Source organism: Protobothrops mucrosquamatus, unplaced genomic scaffold (assembly GCF_001527695.2).
Source record: "Protobothrops mucrosquamatus isolate PMUCROS unplaced genomic scaffold, P.Mucros_1.0 scaffold4382, whole genome shotgun sequence".
Classification (NCBI taxonomy): Eukaryota; Metazoa; Chordata; class Lepidosauria; order Squamata; family Viperidae; genus Protobothrops; species Protobothrops mucrosquamatus.
The window spans coordinates 3,291-28,386 of NW_015390295.1; the positions used below are offsets into that span (position 1 = coordinate 3,291).

General features: G+C 36.3%; 1 protein-coding gene across 1 annotated transcript in view; it reads left to right on the forward strand.

The window, feature by feature from the left end:
- Positions 1–451: 451 nt before the first annotated feature.
- Positions 452–25,096, forward strand: part of LOC107298931 (collagen alpha-1(XI) chain-like) — a gene marked incomplete at both ends in the record, with an annotated part of 35,993 nt that continues 11,348 nt past the window's right edge. Inside the window, 8 exons of the mRNA XM_015828288.1 lie at positions 452–505; positions 1,843–1,950; positions 2,965–3,018; positions 3,708–3,761; positions 4,562–4,615; positions 22,439–22,492; positions 23,576–23,683; positions 23,776–23,829. Coding sequence (XP_015683774.1) covers positions 452–505; positions 1,843–1,950; positions 2,965–3,018; positions 3,708–3,761; positions 4,562–4,615; positions 22,439–22,492; positions 23,576–23,683; positions 23,776–23,829 — 540 coding nt within the window. The remainder of the gene's footprint in view (positions 506–1,842; positions 1,951–2,964; positions 3,019–3,707; positions 3,762–4,561; positions 4,616–22,438; positions 22,493–23,575; positions 23,684–23,775; positions 23,830–25,096) is intronic.

Genomic DNA, 25,096 nt, shown 5'->3' on the forward strand with positions numbered 1-25,096 from the left:
TTCCCGAATCCGTGCGACTTTGTCATACAGATACTGCACAAAATCCTCTGCCCTCCCCTCCAGGGGGTCCCCCCCCCCTCCAATTGAAGGAGGGAGCGGGTCACCCTGAAGAGGGCGGCAGGGCGGTTATCTGATGACGCGATGAGTGAGGCATAGTAGTTAGTCCTAGCCTCCCTCAGCGCCACTAGGTAAGATCTAACTGTCAGCAGGTTATTTTATTTATTGTCACTATGTATAATCTTTCCTTAGACTGAATACCTAACATAATTTCTAACTACCTATTTTGAAATAGTTTTCCATTAGCATTTCCTGATTTTGCAAGGATTTACTTCCAGTTTGTTTTTTTTAAGATTGAAGAGTTCATTAATAGATATAAAGTAGCAGTTGTCCTTCAACAAGAAAGAGAAGAGTCACTATATAATGTATTTACTTCTATCTTGAATATTCATAGGGTGAGCCTGGAGAAGCTGGTAACCCTGGGCCTCCTGGAGAAGGTGGCACAACTGTAAGTATATACTTTTTCTTCCAGTAAGATTTGTAGAAGTGATTGTACTATAACTTCTCTATACTACTTTGAAATAGTAACATTCTATATTTCATTCTGCCGAAATGTACAGATAATTCTAAGCAGACTTTTTTTTTATTCCAAGATCATTTCAAGTATCAGGGTCTGTTGGTCAATTTGTGTGATATCTGCCTGTCTTTTCTACCTATTTTTCCGACTCATATCACCTCTGAACCTGTATTACATTGATCTTGAGAACTGGCATTCTTGAATGATTTGCCATCGTAATCTTGGCTTATTTGCCCACTCCCTTATTCCAGTTATTTGAACAGGCTTTTCAATAATTTCTAACTTTTGACCTACAGCTCTAAATTTATGTTTCATCATCATTTCCCACACAGTGACACTCATATTTTAGAGAACTTCATAGGAGACACCTGTGTGTGTGGGCCCGTTCTTCCTGAGGTAGCAGTTTTCATTAATCATGGAACAGGACTTTTAAATACTTCTCCATACTGACTATGTTCAGAAAATCTTTTCACTCAATAATATATCATGAAGAATTCTACCATTAATTTCAATTAATTTCACAATGTCAAAAAGATGTTGAGAGACTAGAAAGAGCGCGGAGAAAACAAAAAGATGATCAGGGGACTGGAGGCTAAAACATATAAGGAACGGTTGCTGGAATTAGGTATGTCTAGTTTAATGAAGAGAAGGACTAGGGGGGACATGATAGCAGTGTTCCAATATCTCAGGGGTTGCCACAAAGAAGAGAGACTCAACCTATTCTCCAAAGCACCTGAAGGCAGGACAAGAAGCAATGGATGGAAACTAATCAAGGAGAGAAGCAACCTAGAACTAAGGAGAAATTTCCTGAGAGTTAGAACAATTAATCAGTGGAACAACCTGCCTCCAGAAGTTGTGAATGCTCCAACACTGGAAGTTTTTAAGAAGAGACTGGAGAGCCATTTGTTTGAAATGGTATAGGGTTTCCTGCCTGAGCAGGGGGTTGGACTAGATGACCTCCAAGGTACCTTCCAACTACTACTACTACTTACTACTACTACTACTATTTTTATTTTTATTTATTTATTTATTTAACAATCATTTGCACTTCAGTTCATTTTCAAACCTCTCCAGAAATGGATTCTAACAGGTGCTGTTGGAAAACTTTGGAGTGCTTTCTTCATTTCTCTATCCAAAATATATTGCTTCAAAAAATGCTTCCAATAAAAATATGACTGAGATTTTTATAGATGGGGTGTTTTTTTTGGGTTGCTCCTTACTTGTTTTATGCAATCTATATATCGGTTAAAAGCTCTTCTTTTTTGCAGGGTCCAAAAGGTGAAAGAGGTGAGAAAGGTGAAGCTGGGCCATCTGGAGCAGCAGGACCTCCTGGACTGAAAGGACCTCCAGGTGATGATGGTCCAAAGGGAAATCCAGTGAGTGAAGATACTAATTTTTTAAAAAATATATATTAAGATTTAATAATAAGTATAATTTGCCCCTATTTAATTTCTTAACTGTATTTTCTCAACTCTATAAAACAATTCTGAGTGCTGTCAGAAAGACCTGCTGTATACAGAGTTGCTGTATCAGTGATAATGGCTGGCATAGAAATTTAACAAATCAATCAATAAAAATAATTTCCTAAATTTCTTAATATTGGTCACTCTTGTTGGATTTAGGGAAGTTGTATTCCAAAATATCTTGTGAGCATCAAATGCCTTGATAAGGCCACACGTGGAATACTGCATCCAGTTTTGGTCACCGCGATGTAAAAAAGATGTTGAGACTCTAGAAAGAGTACAGAGAAGAGCAACAAAGATAATTAGGGGACTGGAGGCTAAAGCATATAAGGAACGGCTGCTGGAATTGGGTATGTCTAGTTTAATGAAGAGAAGGACGAGGGGGGGGGACATGATAGCAGTGTTCCAATATCTCAGGGGCTGCCACAAAGAAGAGGGAGTCAAGCTATTTTCCAAAGCGCCTGAAGGTAGGACAAGAAGCAACGGGTGGAAACTAATCAAGGAGAGAAGCAACCTAGAACTAAGGAGAAACTTCCTGACAGTGAGAACAATTAACCATTGGAACAACCTGCCTCCAGAAGTTGTGAATGCTCCAACACTGGAAGTTTTTAAGAAGAGATTGGACAGCCATTTGTCCAAAATGGTATAGGGTTTCCTGCCTGAGCAGGGGGTTGGACTAGATGACCTCCAAGGTCCCTTCCAACTTTACTATTATTATTATTATTATTATTATTATTATTATTATTATTATTATTATTATTATTATTATTATTATTATTATTATTATTATTATTATTATTATATGAACTATTTTTGTTTCAGAGGCTGTATCTTTTCACAACCTATGTATCAATAAAAATGTTATTTACAGTTACTTTTTTCCTGATGCTCATTAGTTTTACCTTGGTTTTTTTAAAATTTCTGTAGGGCCCTGTTGGGTTCCCCGGTGATCCTGGACCTCCTGGAGAACCTGGTTCAGCTGTAAGTATTTTGAAAATAAAATTGCTTTACTAGGTGAAGTGAAACTCTCACTGGCTTCAGTTGATATTGGATTCTGAGATTCTGATTCTGAAAAAATTACTTTGTTGCATCTCTTTGCTCTGATCAAAACACTGCTTTGTGGGGTCTGAAATTGAAAATATTTTTCCTCTGCTCCTTTCCAGGATTCAGTGTAACGCTTGTCTAAATATTATTTTCATATCAACCTGTACAGTGAGCGAGGCACGGAAACTTTCTTGATAGCAGCTTGTGATTGTATTTGGCTTAGTGGAAAATTGAATCTTGATCTCCTTGTTGCAGTACAATATCCTGATTATTACGTCGAACTGGATTTTTCAGAAAGTTATCAAGTATAAAAACATTGCAGTTCTACAACTAAAGCTAAGCAGAAGTTGCTATGAGAGGCTCTCTTGGATAATAAGCAAATCACTGAGATATTTAGGCAAACATAGGGTACTATATAGAATTAATATTGCAGTCTGTCATAGTTCTTAATGTATGTTCTTTCTGAGTAGAACATACAATTCAAGTAGGATATATTATGTAAATGTTATTTTCTTTCTTTCTTTCTTTCTTTCTTTCTTTCTTTCTTTCTTTCTTTCTTTCTTTCTTTCTTTCTTTCTTTCTTTCTTTCTTTCTTTCTTTCTTTCTTTCTCTTTCTACCTCCCTAGGGAACTGATGGCACAGGAGGAGAAAAAGGTGATGATGGCGATCCAGGCCAATCTGTAAGTAATATCTTTGCAAGAATAATTCTGTTGACTGTGTTGTATTAATTGATTGTATTATAATAATTGAGGATGACAGCAATTATATTCCAATCACATCAGGATCGTGTGGAGAAAGTTCCTCTCTGGAACAACTTACATTCAACTCATGTCTATTTATTTTATTTTTTCCTATTTATCCATGGGAAAAATGTATAAATACAGGTAGTTCTCAACTTATGATCAAAATTGGACTGGAACTTCCATCACTAAGTGATGCAGTCATTAAGTGTGTCATCACGTGACTGTTTCCAATTTGACAACCTTTTTTTGCCAGCATCATTAAACAAATCTGCTTCCCCCATTGATTTTGCTGGTCAGAAGCTGGCTGGAAGGTCACAAATGGTGACCATGTGACCCCATGGTGCTGTGCTAAATGCGTGCCAGTTGCAAATCACATACTGTGACAGTTGTATGTGCAAGGACTGATTGCAAGTCACTTTTTTTCAGCACCATCATGACTTTTGAACAGTCGCTAAACAAATGGTTGTAACTCAAGGACCTCCTATAAGCATTTGAGTAAGAAGTTGCCATTAATACAACTTCCTATAGTTTCTTAAGTGAAGTCCCTTCATACTTCTGAACAAGTCAAGTCCACCTGCCTATATTTTCCTAGTATACACTGCTGGTTTTCTTATCCAGTATCAGTCGATGACACATGCCTTGGTTGCTAAGTAAGTAAGTATCTACATAATCATTGCATAGGATCTTTTGGTAATCACATTTGAAAGTGGGTAATTTGGATATTTTTATGATTTCAGGGGCCACCAGGTCCTTCTGGTGAGGCAGGTCCCCCTGGCCCTCCTGGAAAGAGAGTAAGTCCTATTTCTCTATACATGATTTTTTTGTTGTTGTTATTGTCATTGTTATTTTTTGTTTAAACATAGTGGATAGGTGGCACAATTTAGGCAGACTCTATCGTTTGTATTGACCCAAGGGTTCATTAATATGTGGGAAAACTCTTTTTTCCCTTTTAAGAGTTTTCACCATCTATTACTAAGATTCTTCTATCTGCCAGATTGCCATGCATTTAGTATACTAAATTTCATCTGACTTGTAACAGTATGCACAATTTATTTCACACTTCACCACATTGCCTCCCAACACAGGCAGAGATGCTGAAGGATTTTTTTTTTTTTGTCTGCAAATCTGGCAACTTTCACGTTTATACACATAATTCAACTATTCAGCTTTCTTGCCATATTTTGCACTTCTCTGAGCAACTTGACAATTTAAATGTATCCGAATCTTAATCTAAATGTATGAAACACATATTTTGAGCATTGTTTTTGACAATGTAGCTTGACGCAGATACAGAAGGGAATTGTGAAACCACATAAAATTGAGCTGAAGAAGAAATAAGCAGAAGGATAAATTCCTAAAGAAAGCCTGCCAGCTATCTGTAGCAGGTTTTTACCTGACATCCTGAGATCCTAGAGAAATAAAACAGATAGATTGTCAAATACATGGCAAATTGTAACCGAACAGCTTTTGAACTTTGTTCAGCATACGGAATGCATAGCTTTAACAATCATATCTGTTTGTCTATTAGACAAAATGTATTCTATTCCATGTTCTTTCCCTCCTCCCCCAATACAGTTCCAAGAAATATATATATATATATATATAGGCATTATATGCCATCAATCATAGCAAATTAATGCAGTACAATTAGCAAATTCATGAACAGGTGTTCTGTTGTTTTATTTAGCCAGGAGAGCTTCCCCTTAGCATTTCTAATGTAACGATTGTAAAGAAAACCAACTTGATCTAGGTGCAGTTTTGTGGGAAACGGTCTTACATTTGATATACTTTCAAAGGCCCAGATTATGGAGTACTAAATTATGTGCTACTTTGTGTTATTGCCTTACATTTACTACAAACATAGGGTTGTGGTGAATTTTGAAAATGTGTGGTTTCATGCTTACTAAAATTGGGCATTCATAGGGGGAAAAGGTACTCTGAAGAGCCTCTTGGTATCCACTGGCCTCTATCACAGCAACTGCACTTAACTGAAGTTCATCAGCAGGGGTGATCATAAACAATCATTCTATGTTAGAACAGTATCAACAGTACTTTGAAAAGTAATTTGTTTCAGTCTATTATATATGGAGAGTAATTTTATATTTTAAGAGACCCTAGTGTAAATGAATGATTATTTAGCTCCTCCTGCTCCATTTCCCCCCCCCTTAGATCTGAGATACTGAAAAAGAAAAAAAAAAGGCAGTTGCTTGTTTAGTGAATTATTATTTATTTCAATTAAAGCAATAGGCTTTGATCCTTTTAATTAGTATATTAATCAACAGAAACTTTAGCTTTATTTATCTATGGGGAAAATTCTAATAAGACAAGTTTTAATCAGCAGGGTTATGGCATTAGGGCATGCTCTCCTTTTTTAAGCATTGTTTAGTTCTGGTGTTTTGCCAACCCAGTGTAACAATTAAAATCTAATGAATGATGCCTCTTTCTCCTACACTGAGAATAGTTTTCATTTGCTTGTCTCATAAATTATCGTACTTCTGCACCATGTGATGCTCAAGGGCCTCCTGGTGGGAAAATGAACTTAGCTGGTGCCCTCAGCATCTGCCTTCTTTGTATAATGCTTGAGCATGCCTGATTATGCCAAATGTTAATCGCACACAGTGCAGGTTAATTTCACCAAGCATGTTTCTGGGACACTTGTCCCAATCATTTTGCCATGGTCACTGAGTAGCTGATTCCCCTCATTGACCACTTCATGGCTTTTATATATTTCCAAATCTATGGTCCACTGAAAGGTAGTGATACACCAGAAACTACCAGGTCTCTTGCCAACATTCTTAATGCAAAGAAGACAATTGAGATGCCACAATATTTTATTATGTCCAGAAGTGATAATACATGACCTCTTATGTTTTATCTGCCAGCTTTGTCTTTTTGTGTGTGCCGAGATTCCCAGAGGCAATACACATTGAAAGTAATATCCCTCATTTAAATCAAAGAGTGCTTTGCTTTGATGAAACTTCAAAGTATCTCCTTGAAGCATCTTCACTATGCAACAATGGTCATCTTACTTCGAAAACTTTTAAAAACCTAGTGATATTGTTTCAGTCTGGCCTGCTTGTGTTCCTTAGAGGAACTCACTTTCTGGGAGAAAGATAAGTGAAACCTTTTCAACAAACTGAAAGGTGCTTTTTTAAAAGGCAACTGAATTTTCTTTGTTTTTCCTTGAAGAGGTTTTCACTTCTCATCCAAAAAACTTCATCAGTTGATGAACTGATGAACTGTGATGATGAACTGATGAAGCTTTTTGAATGAGGAGCAAATGTCTTCAAGAAAAAACAAAGAAAGTCCAATTGCCTTTTGAAAAAGCACCTTTGAAACAACCATGACCTGGCTGAGAATCTCCATAGATTTTTCAACAGGTATTGCAGGAGAAAACCAAGAGGAAAGGAACGATCACAGCCTAATCCAGACTCCCCTCAGTATACAATAAAACTCTTCCAATTTAGGCAATTTCTGCAAAGGCTACAGGCAATCACTTCTTCAGACAATGCTTTTGGAGAAGGCACAGAGAAGCTTCAATAGTTCAATAGTATTGGCCTCAGGTGTTTCAAGGTCACGGAAACAGCTTTGTTGAGGTGAATCAACTGTCTTCCTTGTTTCAGCAAACAAATCAGGATGCTTCTACAGCCTGCAACCACTTCATTGAAGTGAATCTTTGTTGTTTCATATAGACGTAAATGTTACTGCACTGGTGATTTAAAGAATTACACAGCTATTGCTGCGACAATAGAAAGTGTGATTTCTTTAATGATATATTGCCACAACAATGGCTGGATGACATTATAAATTGCTAGTGGGAAAATGATCATGGATGCATGGTAATTGTTACTATGGAGCACAAAACTTAATTAATTACAAGAACAATAAGAGGGAGAGTACGTACAAGAAGAGAACACTTTTAAAGGGCCATTAAGAGAAGCACATTATCTTTTTACTGAAAAAAATCTTGAGGAAAGCCACAAATGTTTAGGTGAAAAAAGCAGGAGGAATAAACATTTGTGTAATTTACCATTGCTTCCTGATTTTTCAAAGCGCAAGCTGTAATTAAAAGCTTTAAAGTGTGTCAAGATATTACATTAAGTTTAGATTCTACTTAGATTCTCTTTTTGGAGGGTCTGTTGGAACTTTGAATAATCTCTAACTCAACCCCCAATCTCCGGGCTGCCCAAGCGGCAATCTTGCATTCATGCGCAGCAGTATTTGCACAGCGGTGGATGTTCACGCTCACACATGAAGCTCCATTTGCACGGGTGGTAGGTGCTTGTGCTTACATATGAAGCTCCATTTATGTGAGCGGCAGGCACGCAAATTCATGCGCGTACCTGCCACGGACCCATCCCCTCTATCTCAGAAAGATTGGGGATTGCTGCTCTAAGTGACCTGTCCTAAGTCGAGAATGGATCTGCAATGTCATTATACTGCATATGATGTCATTGTGGGTTCAACCAGATGCCTATTGAGGTCCTAATCAAGGAGGAAGGAGATTGCCCCTTTGGTCCATTTTGCATGTAATGAAGTACAATTTAATCAGTTCAGCTTGGAGTAGTCTGAAAGGAAAAGAAAGTGTTTCCCTGCACATGAGTGTGTGGTTTAGATAACACATTAATCTACAACACATTGTTTTAAATGGAATTTATCCTAAAGCCAGCTCATGATATAAGATGAAATAAAGTTTAGTGCCAAATAAAAAGTAATGTCTTCAGAAAATAATGTTTCAGGAACACCCTAAAAGTTGATAGGCCTGCAGTTATCCTACTATCATTAGTGTTTTTGAAGAATAATGGATAGGCATCCTGAATAATCTCTGCAGGCATGTGAACATCTAAGCCTTATTTGTCAGGCAATTAGTTGATTTTTAACAGTTTTTTTAAAACATACAGCAGCATTAAATGTAAGCTGTAATCTATTTAGCAAAATGAGATAAACCGTTCTGTATAATGGGCTTGAGTGAACTGACATGCTTAATTAGTTTTATCTATTTTACACAATAATCTATTTGTTCCACCAATTTACTGAACATTTATAATGCTGGAAACAATTACAGTGGCATTAGTAGTCTTTTCAGCAGAATTGGAATAAGACTCACTTGAAGATTTAACAGTGACTAAGTTTACTACAGTTCAGCCAAAACATTTCTTTTCCAGTATGTTTTTGTTAAATCCAAGTCCAAGACAATAAAAGGAAGTATGCAACATTTACTTATTCTTTTTAAAGACATCACAAAGCTACATTTCTTATTGTTTTTGTGGAGCGTTTGAGATTAAGGTCAGGAGGAACTCTTGAGCCATTTGAGCAAAGGAGCTTTGCAATGCTTAGCGATGCTTCATCAATTCAAGTAACTTTTTCATTGTCAGTAAAACCCATCCAATGCCTTCATCTCCCATTCCATGTCCAGAAGCCAAGTAAGCTAATTGAATTTTAGGCACTTTCAGTAAGCCTCAGTTACTGCCTCCAAGTAATACTCAACACTCACAATTGTCCATCACTGGCATGGGATTGCCCCAATTAGCCATTGCAAAATGTCCAGAGACACTGTGTTTGCTGATCAGTGAAAGAACATTGAATACCCAAATCTCATAGAACTTTCAGTGGTTGATAGATAAAACATCCAAGCTATGTAAATAAATGAAAAAAAAAATCCATTGTATTTTTTTTTAAAAGATATCGTCAGGCTCCTACAGCAGTGCAAGATTCATAGAGTTTCATTAATGCCAAGAAAAAGTGATAAAGTTACAAAAACGTGGACACTAGATAAATATAGCCCATTCAGTCATTTATTGGGGAGTGTTGTAAGACCCCTGTGAGTTGATTGATCTTCTGTCTCATAAATTTCTTAATAGATGGACTGATGCCTCCCTTAAGAAGGAAGGCTGAAATGTCCAAGTGTTCCTGGTCTGTCGTGTTCTGAAAACTCTCTCTTCTTTCTCAGATTCAGAGAATTATCTTACCTATATACAAAATATCGAGAATAAATGAAAGTTAAAAATTAAGGTACAATCAAAGCCTAGCAAAATATACCTCAATAATAAATTCAACCTAGATGGCATCCTGCCAACCCATAGATTCTCTTCAAAAGAGCTCCGTTTTGAGTATCATTCTAAATGAAATCGAGATGGAAGCTAGCCTGATTTCAATCAGGAGGCTATTTAAAACGTAGTAGTTGCTACCAAGAAGTATCACTTATATGCCTCAACCCCTCTCACTTCATCAAAGCTCGGTGCAACCAACAACTCCTCCCAGGACAAGTGTATCAACCAGATTAGATATGATTGGAAAATGGGGTTCTGTAGATGTCCAAATGCTGTGTCATATAGGTGAGAATGACTATTTTGAACTGAACTTGGAAACCAATTGGGAAGCAATGCAGGATCGAAAGCAGGGGTGTGTGATGTTCTCAGGGCAAAGTGTCAATAAAGAGACTGCTATATTTTGTACCATCCATATAACCTCCAAGTCGTCTTCATTAGCAGCACCATATAAGGTGCATTAAAGTAGTCCAGAGATTAGGGCATAAATTACTGTGATCAGTAATTATGTGCAGTTGATCCAGTGAAGCAAACAAGTAACTGCAGATAATTATGACCATTCATTTTTACAAAGTAGGAAAGGAAAGAAGGAAGGAAGGAAGGAAGGAAGGAAGGAAGGAAGGAAGGAAGGGAATATGTTCCTTAGCCTTTTCACTTTTAAAAATAGGAAAACAAGTGTGAGTTGATCTTCATTCTTATTTTTCTATGCTCACTATTTATTGACCTGGATAAAAACTTTCAAATTCACTCCTAATAATATTGAAAATAGATTTTTTTTTTACCTCTGTATATCTGATAGCAGAATGTTGTATAGATCAGTGGTGGTGAACCTATGGCACGGGTACCAGAGGCGGCACTCAGAGCCCTCCCAGTCCTAAGCCTTCAGCTGGGTTTTATAAAACCTTTTCGCTTTAGGCTTCCGCCGCCGTGTACAAAAAAAAAAGGTTCAATCAGTCAATTTCAACTTCTCGCAGGAAAAAAAAGATCTTGCAAAGTTGGAATTGATTGATTTAACTTTTTAGTCCCACCCAGTCTGCTGTTACCACTGCAGCCACTCCCACCCAATGGGCCACACCCACCCAATTGGCCACACCCATCCGGCACCCAACGATGCATAAGTGGGTTTTGGGGTGCAGTTTGGGCACTCCGTCTCTAAAAGGTTCGCCATCACTGGTATAGATAGTTCTGGACAATATACATTTGTCCTATACACCTCTTAAGCTGACCATGGAGAAAATATTCTTGGTTGCAGTATTATTCATCAAAATGTGTCAAAACTGACTGGTATGGTATGAAGAGAATACTTCATATGATACAGGCATGACTAAAGCTGGTAACTTATATTCTCTCCCCTTCTCTTTATGTGAAAATCTTGATTAACCAAAACTATTGAATGGGGAAGGTCATGTTTATCTACTGATAAACTTGGCATATGGAAAAGTGTATCTTAGAATGTAGAAATGATTGATAAATGATAAAGAATGTGAATTAACAAAAGAAATGGAACAGTATGACTATTTGCAAAAAGGGAAAGGATGTAATGGTTTTGAATGAAATGATCTCTTTTTCTGGAGTTGGTTTGATACTCTGAGGGAAATGAAAATGTAGGTTTAACTTTAATTATATATAAAAAACTGAAGCACATGCCATAAAGTTGGAATCAGTGTCATCTAGACTGCTTTGGGAACATATAAAAGCAAAAATTCATTCATGGTGATAATTGTATGTTATTGCTCACTGAATGATGATAATAAAAGAACCACAGATAAGCTTGGGGGAAAATTCTGAATGAATACAATTTAGGGGGGAAAATGCTATTCCATTAGATGATATGAATGGATGAGTGAGAATGAAACAGAATGCAAAAAAAGTGATTGAGCCATTCAAAAACACAATAATGAATGTGAAAGATAATTGTTGAGGAAGCATACTGTATGCTTAGAAAAGAGTCCATTTCAAATTCATGGCTTAAGCATATGTCTGGATACACATGGTGCACAATGGAAAGAGAGGAAATAGAAATGTATGTTTGGTTTTATTGTTTCTATGAAAGCTTGAAAAAACCCAACGAAACACACAAAGATGGCAAGAGGTTCTGAATAGGAAAGGCATTATTATTTAGTAGCATCAAGAGTAGGTCTTAGAAAAGTAAGTGAATGGAACTAAAAATAAAAAATAGTGAAATTATTTGAGATGAAATGGAAGTAAAGGAGTGCAGGGGGAAAAGTTTTAGAATTATTTTATGATACTTTTACATTCAGACAATGACATTTTGATTGAAAACTTGAATATTTGAAGTGTTGTAGAGTACTTGGAAAGTCTCCAAGGTTCAGATTCTGGACCTCTTGATGACCCAGGGTCACCTTTTCAAGTGAGTGGTTGTTTAATTGCCTTTTCCCAGGCTTGAAATGTTCTAGTATCTGTCCCTTGTTCGCAAAACTGGATTAGAAATTAGGGGCTCCCACCTCACCAGCCTTAGCTCTCAATAGAAAACTATGGAGAGAATTATATTGTTATAAACTAGATTTAGTTTTTCTTTTCCTTTTAATTCCCTTTCATCACTATTTCTCATTCTTTCTATGTTTTCTGTGATGTTGCTTACTCCAAATGTGGGAGGTACATTTGCACGTTAGGTATGCACGTTTTCTGATCTTCTGCTTCAAATTTGTTTTGCTTACTCCTTTTTTCAATGTTAGGTAAGTGGTTTTTTTTTTTACTCCAGAAGGAAACAATAAGATGGATGGATGGATGGATGGATGGATGGATGGATGGATGGAGGGAGAGAGAGAGAGAGAGAGAGAGAGAGAGAGAGAGAGAGATATTTGTGTATTAATCTTTTCCAGCCACAATAGGGACCAAAACTTCTATTATTATGCGATTCATTTGTTAAAGGAGTCATGCCCAATTTTCAGTCTTTCGTATTGCAGTTGTTCAGTGAATCATGCAGTCATTAAGTGAATCAGGCATCCCCCGTTATCTTTGCCTGTTGGAAACCTCCTGGGAAGATCGCAAGTGACAATCACATGACCCCAGGATGCTGCAACTGAACCTAAATAAATGCAGGTTGCCAAACTCTTGAATTGTGATCAGGGATTCTGGCTGAGTCCTAACTGCTAGGAATGACCATAAGTCAATTTTTTTCTGCACTGTGGTAACTTCAGATGAATGATTAAACAAATGGTCATAGGTCAAGGATCTATCTATAATAGGAACTTTACTAAAACTTGCCCTTGAGCCAGCCTGAGGTCACATAAATTGAGGGGAAGCTGGAAGAGAATAGGAAAGGGATTCTTTGAGTCCAAATTATATGATTGTTACGGCTTCTTGAAACTGATCAAGCAAGCTGATTTAAATAGTGCTATTGGTTCTAAGAAGCAATTGTGCTCCTAATTCACATGTGTCTTTGCTGATTAGAAAGGGAAATGGAGCCTAGGCTTTTATATGGATAGTCCTGGCTAAGGAGAAAGCTAAGGAGAGCATAGGCTAATGCTCTGTAAATAGGCAAATGCTTGATATCCCTTTGCAGTATTCTTGAAAGGTTGCCAAAAGGTAAGAGTAGTTCTTGATTCAAATGAAAATGTTCTTAGAAATCACAGCTCTTGCAGGCTTAATTCTAGAAATCGGTAACGCTTTTACCACAGATAGATCTGTGATGTATGCAATTATGTTTGGTTAAAAAAAAAATGCAGAGACAGGAAAAGTGCAATGAATAATGCACGCCCTCCATCAGTTCTTGGCTTTAAATATTTTGTTTTAAAATCCAGAAATAGATTTTTTTTGTTTTTTTCATAGAACCACATCCAAATTACCTGGTAAATTAATTTGTTGTGGTTTTTAGATTATACCTATATGTGAAGTCAAGTCCCAATGCTATTTAAGCAAAACTGTCTTGCACTGATGTTCCATGAAAAAAGAAGAAATGTTTGTGAGAGGGTGTGCCCGTGCATTATCCTATCTTTGTGAAACTGCCCATTTAGTACAGGAAAGATAGTTCTGTATCTAACCCTAGACTGAGACATGTTATACATTATAATCATTTCCCAAGTGATTATGAAGTTTAATGCAGGCCCTGAGCAAGTCACTGACATCGTTCAACCTCTCCTGCTGAGTCATGGTTTCTTTAATCATGATGTTCAATACATCACAATGGTTTGGCTCCATATAAAATGCTAATTTGTAAATCAGAGTTTTACAAACAACAGGATCTATACTCACAAAACACTAAATCAAAGTCAGAAAATAAATCAAAACTACTGAAGTCAACAATGTTCCTTATAGTATGTATATGATCACTTTACCCAGCAACAAATGATGGTGCTTTACTTATTATATTTACAAGTTACTTCATAAAGCATGATACCTTATGTACCAGGTACCTTATGTATAAAATAATACAAATCCTGATACTCCATATCAAAAAATACATATCCTGATTTTCATATAAAATATACAAATCCCAGTACTCCGTATGGACTGCCACATTTATTAATAAATATAAGCTAAATGTTTAATAATCATTAGTATTTTAATCTACAGTTNAGAGAGAGAGAGAGAGAGAGAGAGAGAGAGAGAGAGAGAGAGAGAGAGATTTGTGTATTAATCTTTTCCAGCCACAATAGGGACCAAAACTTCTATTATTATGCGAATCATTTGTTAAAGGAGTCATGCCCAATTTTCAGTCTTTCGTATTGCAGTTGTTCAGTGAATCATGCAGTCCTTAAGTGAATCAGGCATCCCCCATTATCTTTGCCTGTTGGAAACCTCCTGGGAAGATCGCAAGTGACAATCACATGACCCCAGGATGCTGCAACTGAACCTAAATACATGCAGGTTGCCAAACTCTTGAATTGTGATCAGGGATTCTGGCTGAGTCCTAACTGCTAGGAATGACCATAAGTCACTTTTTTTCTGCACTGTGGTAACTTCAGATGAATGATTAAACAAATGGTCATAGGTCAAGGATCTATCTATAATAGGAACTTTACTAAAACTTGCCCTTGAGCCAGCCTGAGGTCACATAAATTGAGGGGAGGCTGGAACAGAATAGGAAAGGGATTCTTTGAGTCCAAATTATATGATTGTTACAGCTTCTTGAAACTGATCAAGCAAGCTGATTTAAATAGTGCTATTGGTTCTAAGAAGCAATTGTGCTTCTAATTCACATCTGTCTTTGCTGATTAGAAAGGGAAATGTAGCCTAGGCTTTTATATGGATAGTCCTGGCTAAGGAGAAAGCTAAGGAGAGCATAGGCTAATGCTCTGTAAATAGGCAAATGCTTGATATCCCTTTGCAGTATTCTTGAAAGGTTGCCAAAAGGTAAGAGTAGTTCTTGATTCAAATGAAAATGTTCTTAGAAATCACAGCTCTTGCAGGCTTAATTCTAAAAATCGGTAACGCTTTTACCACAGATAGATCTGTGATGTATGCAATTATGTTTGGTTAAAAAAAATAATGCAGAGACAGGAAAAGTGCAATGAATAATGCACTCCCTCTATCAGTTCTTGGCTTTAAATATTTTGTTTTAAAATCCAGAAATAGATTTTTTTGTTTTTTTCATAGAACCACATCCAAATTACCTGGTAAATTAATTTGTTGTGGTTTTTAGATTATACCTATATGTGAAGTCCCAATGCTGTTTAAGCAAAACTGTCTTGCACTGATGTTCCATGAAAAAAGAAGAAATGTTTGTGAGAGGGTGTGCCCGTGCATTATCCTATCTTTGTGAAACTGCCCATTTAGTACAGGAAAGATAGTTCTGTATCTAACCCTAGACTGAGACATGTTATACATTATAATCATTTCCCAAGTGATTATGAAGTTTAATGCAGGCCCTGAGCAAGTCACTGACATCGTTCAACCTCTCCTGCTGAGTCTTGGTTTCTTTAATCATGATGTTCAATACATCACAATGGTTTGGCTTCATATAAAATGCTAATTTGTAAATCAGAGTTTTACAAACAACAGGATCTATACTCACAAAACACTAAATCAAAGTCAGAAAATAAATCAAAACTACTGAAGTCACCAATGTTCCTTATAGTATGTATATGATCACTTTACCCAGCAACAAATGATGGTGCTTTACTTATTATATTTACAATTTACTTCATAAAGCATGATACCTTATGTACCAGGTACCTTATGTATAAAATAATACAAATCCTGATACTCCATATCAAAAAATACATATCCTGATTTTCATATAAAATATACAAATCCCAGTACTCCGTATGGACTGCCACATTTATTAATAAATATAAGCTAAATGTTTAATAATCATTAGTATTTTAATCTACAGTTTTAACCATGCTTGGTGATAAATATTATTTTAATAAAACCCCAAACATACTGTAGCTTCATTTGTTTTGCTAGGAAAATCAAGGAAAGATATTTATAACGTTTGAAAATGTGTTAAGTCTTGGTTTTTTTCTTCTTCTTACAGTAGCATGTTCTCAATTCAGAAATAATTTCTTCTTTGTATCACTTCTGGGAATGACCATGTAACCACACACTTCATTACCTGGATAAATGGCACCATAGAGATGCTTTTCCTCTTTCCAACTATATTTGCTGGGTCTGAAACTCTTAGACTTTGGCTATACCTGTTGAGGAATTCTTGCAGGTCCAATATATATATGGGAGTATCAATCTGGGAAAGTCCAGTGTAAACTGCCACTTTTTGCAATACTTTGGTAGCAATAATAACTGCTTTGAACAGCTTTCCAAAAATTAAACTGCTAAAGAGAAGTTAGAAAAGCAGATGGTTGGATGGTTTCAAAACCTAGTCAAAATGTACATTCAACGAGCTTTTTTTCATATTGAACTGCTGACTGCCTCTCTAATTATTGCAAGATTTGTATATACTTATTTCATTTGCAATATTTGAGATAAATACGTAGGGACTTCGTTCTTCCCGTATTAAGATAAGAATTCATTTCTGTAGAGGTTATTCTCCAACTCGTACCTCTATTGCCAAAAGATGAAGGCTTCGATTACAGGTAGTTCTCGACTTATGACTTATGAGACCAAAATTTCTGTAGTTAAGCAAGGCAGTTGTTAAGTGAATTTTACCCCATTTTACGACCTTTGTTGCTACAGTTGTTAGGTGACTCATTGCAGTTGCTAAGTTAGTAGCACAGTTGTTAAGTGAATCTGGTTTCCCCATTGATTTTGCTTGCCAGAAGGTTTCAAAAGGTAATCTCATGACCAGGGGACACTGCAACCATCATAAATAGGAGTCAGTTGCCAAGCGTCCAAATTTTGATCAGGTGACCACGGGGAATGCTGCAATGGTTGTAAGTGTGAAAAATGGTCATGTCACTTTTTTCAATGCTGTTGTAACTTGGAATGGTCACTAAGTGAACTGTTGTAAGTCAAGGACTACCTGTACTTGTCTTCTTCAAAAAAATTAACACGTTACATTTTCAAGAAATTTCAGTTTCCTTTGGAATACAGTACAGGATTGATTGAAGGGAATTAGTGGTCTGTGAAAATGGATTTTGATTCTGTATAAAACAGACCATCCCATTTCAAATAGTTGGATCTTGGTCCAGTAAGTTTTATACATTTTAAATATAATGTAAAAAAGTATGAGAAAAATCTTATCAATGATTTGTCCTGGGTTTTGCTTATTCCATTTTGCAAGGTGATATTGCAACCTCAGCTAGATATCTCTGACACTTGTAAATTGAGGAATATCTCTTTTATTCTTCTTGAAAATGTAACAGAGAAAACCCAATACTTGCTGGGTGTTCTCAGTCTTACAAATAGCCATATCATGTTTATGCACTTATAAATAATAAATATCACTTTTCCTTTTAAACATTAAACAAGCATATTTTCAGTCAGCTGACGGATGACTCTGAATAGCATTTGAACAAGTTTTCAAGAGAAACCTTCAAGTTGACGAATGAGATGGAGATAAACTATTTTACAATATTAACATACAGAGGGCACCGTGAAAAAGTTGCCTCCATCCACTGTATCAACTTTTGTATTTATCAACCTGTGTTTGATAAATGGTTTCATATCAGCATGTCAAATAACATCATAAATTCATGGAACAAATGTTTTAATCCCAAAAGGAAATCCACACATGTAAGTAAGCCTTTGCATTATAAAATATTTCCCGTGGGCTTTGTTGTATGTATCTGGATTTGTATGATAACATATCAAAATAATTGGAAAAAGAATCTTCTGATGCAAATAACAAACATGATCAGGATCGACAATACAAGATTAGAGAGGAATCAGTGTAGTCTGTGACACTGCCTCAAGACCACAAGTAATCCTCAAATGCCCTTTTGTGGGTCTCTTCTGAATGCCAAACAATGGTGGTACAATTTCCTTCCATTTTGAGCTGGAAATTATACAACTGTAGTGTAAATTCTAATGTAGAAGAATTCTTCATCCTAAACAGAACACGTGGAGAGGGGACCAGCAAATCTTACCCTACCCACATTTGTGATATACATCTTTGCCCACTCAATCAAAAAATGATTTCCAAGTCTGGTTCTATGGGCATAGTTTTTATGCATAAGTCATCTTAATGATTAATTCTACAGATGACTTTTCTATTTTTCTCTCACCCTTCTTCCAACAACAGTGGTTCTCCCCATGTTATCCTCATAAGTATCCTGTGATATAGGTAAACTGAAAAAGAGTATCTAATCCAGACTTATTCATTGAATTTCGGTAGAATTTGATCATAGTTTGGAGACTTGGTAGGTGAGAGAAAGAGATTAATTCCATGTTCTTGTTGCCGAGATATTTTGTGCTAGCGAAAATTTTCCTCCATACTATACAATCTAAGCATAGCAAAGACAGATAAATAACAATTAGCCATCTTTCTTATTCAGAAGCTCCATCTGTGCAATGCTGGCAACTGATGAGGGTTAACAAGAGCTGTTCATTTACCAACTTTGCATTCAGTGCAGAATTGGTACTGTTTGATAATGAATATAGCCCCTCCCCTTTGTTTTGGCAATCATGATTCATTGTATTTATAATTTAGCGATCACAGTGTTCCCAAGCTCTGTTAATTGATGTTGCAGCTGCATTCCTAGATTATGCAAGAAGTACATTTATAATTATTATAAAGTTTTGTATTGTTTCTCCTGTCCTAAGATCATTTCCTCTAACCATTTCAAAGCTTGTTCAAGTGTGTCTCACATAGTAAAATAACATATTGTATCAGTGCTCTTGTAACACAATCTCTTTTTATACAATGCACAGTAAACTTAGGTTTATTATCACAAATGCAACTGAAAACATTGTACTTTGTGAGTTAGTACTTTCTTGATACCTATGTGATATATGTTGTTCCTTTTTCTTTTTTGGGTTTTGTGTTCCATGCTTTTATTAATCTACTTTTGTACAGAATGATCTTACAAATGATAATGGGTGACTACCCATTATGAAGTTTAAGTTCCAACATAGTACTTTGCGAAGTACTTTGTGAGTTTATAGTTTGTTGATATATATGTGGTATATGTTGTTCCCTTTTCTTTTTCTTTTTCATTTTATTCTGGTTTTGTATTCTTTGCTTTTATTAATTCACTTTTGTATGGAATGATCTTACAAACGATAATGGGTGTTTTAAAATTTTATTAAGCTTAGCCTAAATTATATTGAATATCCATTGTGAACTTTTAAGTTCCAAGATGGAAATATGTGTGGCATTGGTGAGGGAAATTATTTTATTGTCAAGCATGTGTCATGTTGGTCTAATGGTTAAGGCACCAGGCTAGAAAGCAGGAGATTGTGAGTTCTACTCCAGCCTTAGCCATGAAAGCCAGCTGAGTGACTTTGGCCAATCACTCTATCTTAGCCCAATTTACCTTGCAAGAGTGTTTTTGTAGGGAGAATAGGAGAAGCAAGATGTGTTGGTTATGTTTACCACCTTGACTTATTTGTAAAAATAATAAAGGTGGGATACAAATAAAAATGTATCGGCCTAGAATGTAAAATGCAAATGGGAACCCACTTAAATGTTAGAGGACCTGGATTATTTATTTATCAGTATTTCATGTTACTGTTTAACCTGCAACAAAGAGCCACGACTATTTCCAATTTCCCATCTGTACAGAATCCAAGAGTCCCTTTTTAACATGTTTCAGCTTCAATGTTTGGTTCTCACATTATATTATTAATATCTGACATGGGTTGTATGAACAATGTCAGTGTGTTCCATCTAGACTTTTTTCCTAGAACTCTGAACTTTTGCACACTAGAACTAGGAGATATGGTCCATATATATAATATTTATACATGAGCTAAGCATTAAAACATGCATTACTGACTTGTAATGCTAGACTTGTCAGTTCTGCTAGATGCATGTGTCATGCAAAGAATGAAATAAAGCTATCTTTTAAACTTTAATAGGAACTAGAACTGTTCTAGCCTGTTGGGCTGTTTAATCTGGGTCCAATTAAAACCCTACATGGCTTGAGACCAGATTATTTGAAGGACCGTCTTTTCCCCTGTCACATTCACCTGACCCACCAAAATGGGGACACAGGAAATGCTATTGGTCCCTTCTCCTGAGGAGGTACATCTAGTGGGGCCAAGAAGAAAGGCCTTCTCCATGGTGACTCTCTCCCTATGGAACATCATACCTGCAGAGATAATATTGGCCCTGACAATGACATTCTTTCACAAGGCCCTGAATGCTTGCCTTTGCCAATGGGCCTGAGGAACCCAGAGTGGGATGGAGCCCATCAAGTGGCTTATCTGATTGGCTGATTGTTATCACCAGAGGGGTGGAGGGGGGGTTATTGCTTTTTTATATGAATTGGGTTTTTATCTTTGTAAGCCACCCGAAGTCACTGAGACTAAGATGTTCAGCCATATAAATTTTCTTAAATAATTAGACAACTAACACAATCTAGACAAGCCAAAAGGTTGGACACTCGTGGCCTAAATGATTAACCCAACAGAGGGATCCACAGGCTGAAAGGGAGGGGAGAAGTTGTTTTATCTTTCATTGTCCATACAGCACCCACTTTTCATATTCTAAAGCAATTCATGATCTGCAAGTCTTTTTTTGCAATTTTTTTTTATTTTAAAAAAAGTTAAAATACAAAACTCCCAAAAAATTTAAAACAACAAAGAAAAAACAAAGAAACAACACAAAGCATACAAGACATTTTAAAAGTACATTTTAAAAAAAGAACCCCACACATATACACATATTATTCCCTGTGGTTGAATACTGATTAATACGTTGCTACAATATTAGTTCCCACCCCTTGCAAAAAAGACCCCCCCCCATTTTTTTTAAAGCTAGTAAACCCATTTGCAATCTATTGACTTCCTATATTAATGGCAAAATAACAATAATAATGAAAAGTACAAGATTAGCGTTTCAAAACCCTCTGTTAATAAACTGTTAATGTAATCAACTTGTAGAAAATTTGTCAGGGCATCTTATCTATCCCAAATCGTCACAAAAGATAAGAGTAATTTGTCCTGGATCAAATATCCATGTTTGTTTCTTGATACCATTTCTTATCAGTTGTTGTCTAGTTAAAAATAATACATTCAATCTCCACAATAGGTCTATCTTCCCAACAGAGTCCAGATAAAAATGGTTTGCAATTAAGAGTAATAAATCTATTCCCCAATCTCCCCCAGTCCTTTTAAGAAACACCAATTTGTCACTTGTAGACAAATGCAGACTTGAAGTTCAGGGGCATGTATGGAATCAAATCTCTTTGATCTACAGCTTTCAAATTAGATTCCACCAAAGCTACATGCCTCCAAATATTTTCCATGACCATTATCAACTCATCAAACTTTTTAAAAAATCTTTCAGCTAAAAGTTACATGTTGCCAGAAGATCTTTCCTCAGATTTCAGCCATTGCTTGTCTGTAATCTGAAACATTGTTGCTCTGTGAAGCTTAACTAGAGAACAAAGGTGAAGCAGAAGGAAACAGGAAAGGTATTTTCTGGATATTTTGATCAAAGATTAAAAGAAAAGAGAAAAAATATCTCCTTACTGTTCAGTAGCCATCTTGGGGAAAAGCTCGGTCTGCAAGTCTTCATTTAGCTCTCTAAGATCCTTTTGCGCTTCCTACACAACCATGGAGTGAATGGCAATAACATTTATTTACAATTTTATGAGTTGCAGTTAGTGATTTTAAGGGTTAAAACAGATGTTCAAATGTAGAAGATTAAGGCACTCATTTCAACATTTAACTCCCTGAAAGAGTAGATTTTTATTAACAAACCTCAAAGTACTAAGGCCATCCTAAAATAGCAGCGGTTGAAAAATGGAGCCTTGCCATTTTTGATCTCATTAGTCATGTTCTTTGTAGTTATCAGAAAGGGGGAAAAAATGAGACCTCTGGCTAGAAAAATCCAACTTTGGTGAGATTTTTAAGAGGACCAAGGGCTATAGTGGATCAAAATCAGCAACAGTTTTGTTCTGCTCCTTCAGAAGAACATTCCCTGTGAAGATTTCTATGGAAGAGATGTATCTCTTCATGAAGCAGAAATAAAGTCTGACTCTAACTCATCTCATTATGCTTAATATACATTTTTTCTCCATTTTATTTTTATGACAGGGGCCTCCTGGAGCAGCTGGTGCAGAAGGAAGACAAGGTGAAAAAGGAGCAAAGGTAAATGTTTTAAGTTACAAGAAAAACACGTTTCTGCCCTGCCCGGGGTCACATTCATATGACTTCCATTGAAAATTTGGCTGTTCCTCCTAAGCCTTGGGCTAGGATGTGTGAATCCCTATAAAACTTTACTTCTTCTGGTTGTACATGATCTTTATTCTTACTGTTTTATTATTTCTTGCTTTTAATGTTGTGAGCTTCCCAGTGTTTTGTCGAGCTGAGCAATCTCAAACCTGAACAAACAAATGAATGAATGAATCATAAATCAAGAGTAAAAGATGAGTGATTGATTTGTCCAGAAGTGGTGAGGCTTTTATGACAAGATGAGGCACTGTAAATGCTGTTAGGACTGTAAATGCTTCAGTTTCAGTTCCAAAATCCCAGGTGTTTTAAAGCATGTAGAAGAAGAAAGTAGCACCTGTCTCCGTTTTTAAAAGCAATAATGTCTTTTCTCAGAATCATGTGGCTGCAGACAGCAGCCACACAATCTTAGGAAAAGGTACTCATTAAGAAGCCGCAGACAATGTTCTCTCATCCACACCAAAACACCTTTTTGGAATCAGATCCTAAGAGCTTTTCAGTCCTATCAGCAGCTATCAACTGAGATGCTCATTATTCTACTAGGCTGTCTCTTGTTAATAGTCTGTTTATCCAAATGGTAACTTGTAACAGTTGTATTTTTACTGCAATCACCACTTCTTTTTTGCATTAAATTCTATGCATTCCTGTTGGCCAAAACTAATGGATATTATTTCAGTCCAAATCTTTAGACATTTCAGAAGAAAAGGAAGGAGTATGGTCTAAACAAATGGAAAGCTGTAGGAACGTCAGGATCTTAATACAAGAAAAAAGGTCACTGCAAATAGTTTAGGTTCATAATTTTCTTCTTTTGACCCATATACACAAACAAAATGAGTTTAAAGTAGACTAAGATGATGTCTACTTTTCTTATCTTTTGTTCAGGTAAAGGATTAGTTCTTGTATTGGTTGTGGAATTCTTATCAACTTACTTTTTCTTTATCTGTAAATAAATTGGTTCAACAGTATATGAATATTCACAGTGAATATTATTTTATTTTATAGGGTGAGCCTGGATCAGAGGGTGCTCCGGGAAAAACTGGCCCAGTTGGTCCTCAAGGTCCTGCAGGAAAATCTGGCCCAGAAGGACTTAGGGGTATTCCTGGCCCTGTGGTGAGTGCATCGATCATAACTTTTTTCCTTTCTTGGTTCAGGTTTTAATAACATGCTCTTCCAAATTAAGCTGAATTTATGTCTTTTTGCAGGGAGAACAAGGTTTACCTGGAGTTCCTGGTCAAGATGGCCCACCAGGTCCCATGGTAAGTATTTTGTTTGTGAAACTGCCTTAAAACACAGGCTGAATTTATTTTTCTGCTAGACTTCATCTTTTTGCTTGACATGGAACCGTATATATAAACCTTTAAAAGACTGTCAGATTGAAGTCATGCTACACTCTTCGTTACTCTCTCTATATCAGGGGTGTCAAACTGCCGACCCGCAGGCTGGTTGCATCATACAAAGGCTGTGCCCACCCCAGCTCTGGTAATGCAAAAATAAGTTGCGATATGTCACGACACGTCACGTGATGTGGCGAGTTTGATACCCGTGCTCTATATCAAAACATGACAGAATAACATCACCATACTGCATTATAACTACCTTAAAAGCTTTGAACATATATAACAAGAATAGTGTTCATTTCTCTTTTAGCATCTGGTATGGCTTGTTAGCAAAGCCCTAGTCAATATCTTTTAAGACTGATCATCTGCAATTTATTCTTGACTAGCAGAACTAGAAAGCAGAGGCATCAGAAATCCATCCATATTACTATAGAGTCATCTGTGCTCCTAGTTCTTCTTACACCTCCAATTTTAAACCAAATGTCAGTTCAGAGTTACGAATTATATCTATCTTCAGAAGTAAATTTGCAAACCTTGTTTGACAAGGATAATAAAAGCAACATTAATAATTAGACAGCTAGCCTTTTAACTCACTGATTCCTACCTGAAGTTCATACATTGTTGTAGTTGTTAACCTCAGGTTATATCCAGTGTACTGCATTTGTAAACAGAATGCAAAGCCTTAGGTAAAGCAAGAATACTGAATGTGTCACACTAAATATATGTGTAATCTTCATGAACTATACATTTGCCTGGAACATTTCCATCTAATGCTACCTACAAGAAGAAAAGTTAAAAGTTAGTAGTTGGAATTACCTGTGCATTCCTAACACAGTTACTCCTAATGATATCCTATTAAGTTCTTCTGGGCTTCACGTGTAAGTGTGCAAAGGATTACAACCTGAGGTATTTTATTCCCTACCCTCCCATCGGCAGCCTTCTCATCACTGCGAGCAGCTGTTCAATGAATAATTAATAACATATTCCGATGCCTACTTACTCATAAGTGAGTCTTATCACTTGCATTAAATGAGATTTATGTTGCAGTCCGATGCTTGCTTCTTTCAGATTTAGTTGCAATAATTCAGTTCCAGCTTGATATAAGTCCCTAAGTGGATACTTTATTCTGCTAAACCTGTTTAGAATAGTTTGATATTACTCTGTGCAGATAAAATAGTTGAAATCC